The 3,598-nt window shown below is 43.6% G+C and overlaps 1 protein-coding gene across 1 annotated transcript; it reads right to left on the reverse strand.

Annotated features, from left to right (window-relative positions):
* Positions 1–390: 390 nt before the first annotated feature.
* LOC143990104 (uncharacterized) lies at positions 391–1,049 on the reverse strand. The gene is made up of 2 exons (XM_077490287.1): positions 803–1,049; positions 391–720 (listed from the first exon to the last, which is right to left on the reverse strand). The coding sequence occupies exons 1-2, from the start codon at positions 975–977 to the stop codon at positions 524–526; spliced, it is 372 nt and encodes a 123-aa protein (XP_077346413.1). The 5' UTR covers positions 978–1,049; the 3' UTR covers positions 391–523.
* Positions 1,050–3,598: the final 2,549 nt, after the last annotated feature.

The following is a 3,598-nucleotide window of genomic DNA, read 5'->3' on the forward strand; positions in this document are numbered from 1 at the left end:
TATTGAAAGAAGTAGACACACACACACACACACATCTTTTTTTTGGAATTTTTAATAGTGCACATTCCAACTAGTGCCTCTTTTTTAGATATTTTTCTTTTTGTTTTTTGTAATTTTTTTTTTTTTGGAAACATAGAAATATATAGATATATCTATATATAAAATAAAATTATAAAAAAAAATACATAAAATCTCATTTTTAACTATTTACAGAAAACAAGGGGTAAAGCCAAATTTTGAAGATGCACACCAAAAATTGGTAATGTCAACATGTGCTATGTACCATCATGAGTGATCAATGGACGTGTTTGGTGGGTGCAATCCCTTCCTCTCACATACTAGAATGAGGAAGGGTTTGCAAACACCAAATGCGTACATTGCGATCCTCTGATGGCACATAGCACATGTTGACACACCGTGTGCATCTTCAAAATTTGGCCTCTAAAAACAATGTTGTAAAAACATTAAAAAAAATTTGGGAAGGAAATGAAGAACATGATCTTTCGTTTTAGGGAAAAGGGGCTTAGATTCTCCCTAAAACATCGATCATGTTCTTCATTTCCTGCCTCATAGTGACCAGTTGTTGTTGCATGGCATGGATGTTGTTCTCCATTAAATCCATCCTGCCATTCCAGGCCATGATCTGCCCAATCAGCCTCTGGGCACTGTCGGTCGTAAATGGCTCTGCGGCTTGTTGTCCTTCCACAACCAGATCATCACCTAAAAACATGTGTAGATAAAAAATTGGTTAACATATACAGCCATTAATTGTTTACCTTAAGCTGGGTTGTCAGACACTCACTTTGTGGGGTGTGTATCTCCACCACCTCTTCCTCCTCCACATCTAGCCCTGGGCTGGGCTGATCCAGCTCGGACACGGGGCTTGGCTGCTCCCTCACGGACACGGGGCTTGGCTGCTCCCTCACGGACACGGGGCTGGGCAGCTCCCTCACGGACACAGGGCTGGGCAGCTCCATCACGGACACGGGGCTTGGGCTAACTGCCCAATCAGGCTGGTGAGGTCGGGGGGTCCTGGGCTGCTCCGCCTCTTGTCTGAGTCTTTTTTCCCCTATGAGAATGAAAAAAAAAAAGGTATACTTTTAAGCATAGTGATATTTGAGTTCAGAAATTTGAATATGAAACATTGGTTTGAAGTGGTGTACAATTATTAGCTGGTTATTACAAGCTCCTAGTTTAATACATCATTAAAATGAATTTTTTTTAGTTAGGCTGTGTTCAGACTGCTGCGATGTGCGAACGCTGCAAATCTACTGTGGTTTCACGCATCGCATGCCTCCCGGAGGCAGTTCACACTGCCCTATGTGACCTGCTGGGAGTGTCAGTGTAAAGTTTTATTGACACCTCCAAATTAGTTCTCATATCACAGTGCAATCTTTAAACTCGGACAGGAATCGGACCACATGGTGTGAACACCCATGTGATCCGATTCGGCTGTGGACTAAAAAAAGGACCATGTACAAGTTTGGGCCGGATGCAATGCGAATTCAGCCATACTATATGTATGGCTGAAATCGCATCACACAGAGATCACATGTGATTTGCACTGCAGTGCGGTGCAAATCACATTTGATCTTGTACATTGCAGCAATGTGAACCTAGCCTTTAACCAAACTGTGATACTTTATATCTTTTGTCCAAGTTTCACAGACGGACACACTCGAATCATCCCCTGGAGTACCTGTGTGTGATTATGTCAAAAAATGTTCTATGATGTCCCAAACTACACTAAATGATTCCCAGTCCAGATGTTGAACCAGCATTTTATCTATCTATCTATCTATCTATCTATCTATCTATTTCATTTTTTTATTGAGACTACATTGCACTGAATAAATTTATGAAACTTTATTAAAAATTTATATCCTAAACTGAGTGTGACAATTCAGTTTATCATGAAAAATACAAAAAAATGAATAACTAATTAAAATCTAATCCAACACCAGATAAATTTACACCATATACAAATTAATGCTATTTACACCCACATATACGAACAAGCATATGCGCTCATTAAATGAACTATTAACTACACGAACGATCAAATTCGCCAGATTTACATATAATACCTATACGAACGATTATGTCCTCCAGACACGATCAAATTCACCAGATTTACATATAATACCTATACGAACGATTATGTCCGACAGTCACGATAAACGCGGAGTTTACTCACTTTTTTTCAGGGCCTTTTTGATGCGATGATATTGGTCCGGCTCCCTGGACTTGATGTCGGACCATCGTTTCCGGAGCTGGTACTTGCCTCTTCGTACCCCAAATTTGCTCTGCAAAGTTGTGACGACCATATCCATGATGCCGCTTTTGTGGATATTGGGTTTGGGGTACGGGCCATTTTCCCCATCATAATCCTCCCTTCTCAATATATCCACCATCTCCACCATCTCTTCAAAGGCCATGTTTGTGGCCTTATATCTCTTCCTTGCTCCGGAAGCATGGGGTTCAGGGCTTTCCTCCGCGCTGCTCACTGAATTTCCGTCCGCCATTTTCACCTATCAATCTCCCACAGCGGAACGAGGGTAAAAGGGGTGGGGAAATACGGTCACACGGAACGTCAGGGGCGGGCGACGCAGGCGGAGCTTGAACGCATGCGCTGTATATAAAGCGTTACCGCAAGGCCGTACGCTTGTCCGAACGGAAGCAGCGAGTGCTACACGCGACGGTAAGATAGTTATCTTTTTATTTTATTTTAATTTTAAGCCTGCGTTAGGACTGTATATAGTGAAATTTCACCTTATTGATGGTTAATTGATTTTTATGTGGGTTGGTGGTTGAGTGGGGTTGGTGTTTTGTGTGGTAGTGTGGGGGTGGGGGTGGGTGTATGGGGGGGTAGTGTGTGTGTGTGTGGGGGGGGGGAGGTGGGTGTATGGGGGGGTAGTGTGTGTGTGGGGGGGGGTAGTGTGTGGGGGTAGTGTGTGTGTGTGTATGGGGGGGTAGTGTGGGTGTGGGGGGTAGTGTGTGTGTGTGTGGGGTAGTGTGGGTGTGTGGGGGGGTAGTGTTTGTGTGTGTGTGGGGTAGCGTGTGTGGTAGTGTGGGTGCGTGGGGGGGGTAGTGTGTGTGTGGGGGGGTAGCGTGTGTGGTAGTGTGTGTGTGTGTGTGGGTGTAGTGTGTGTCTTGCCTACATTGTCACAATATAAATAGTGTGCATTTGGTCTGACATTATTATTTTTTTATTATTATTATTTATTTTATTTTTTTTGTTTTTCAGAAATCAAAATGCAAAAGTATAACCCAGACCCCTTTAAGGAGGGGGCCTTCCTCTCCACATTTATTGATCTAATAGAATCACACAGGAGCCTTTGGGATTCCAAACACCCACAATATTCCAGCCGTCCTGGCCGGAGGAAGACACTGGAGACAGTTTTGACGTTTGTGAAAACCCGACTCCCCCAGGCAGACACTGACTTTGTGAACTCCAAAATTCAGAACCTGCGTAGCGTGTATAGGCGGGAGCGCAAAAAGATCCTAGACTCCCAAACATCAGGATCAGCAGCAGGTCAGGTCTATGTACCTAGGCTGTGGTATTATGACAGGCTGCGTTTTCTGGATGACACGTCAG

This window comes from Lithobates pipiens, unplaced genomic scaffold (genome assembly GCF_037356315.1).
Source record: "Lithobates pipiens isolate NorthernLeopardFrog02 unplaced genomic scaffold, aLitPip1_a1.2 Scaffold_18, whole genome shotgun sequence".
Lineage (NCBI taxonomy): Eukaryota > Metazoa > Chordata > Amphibia > Anura > Ranidae > Lithobates > Lithobates pipiens.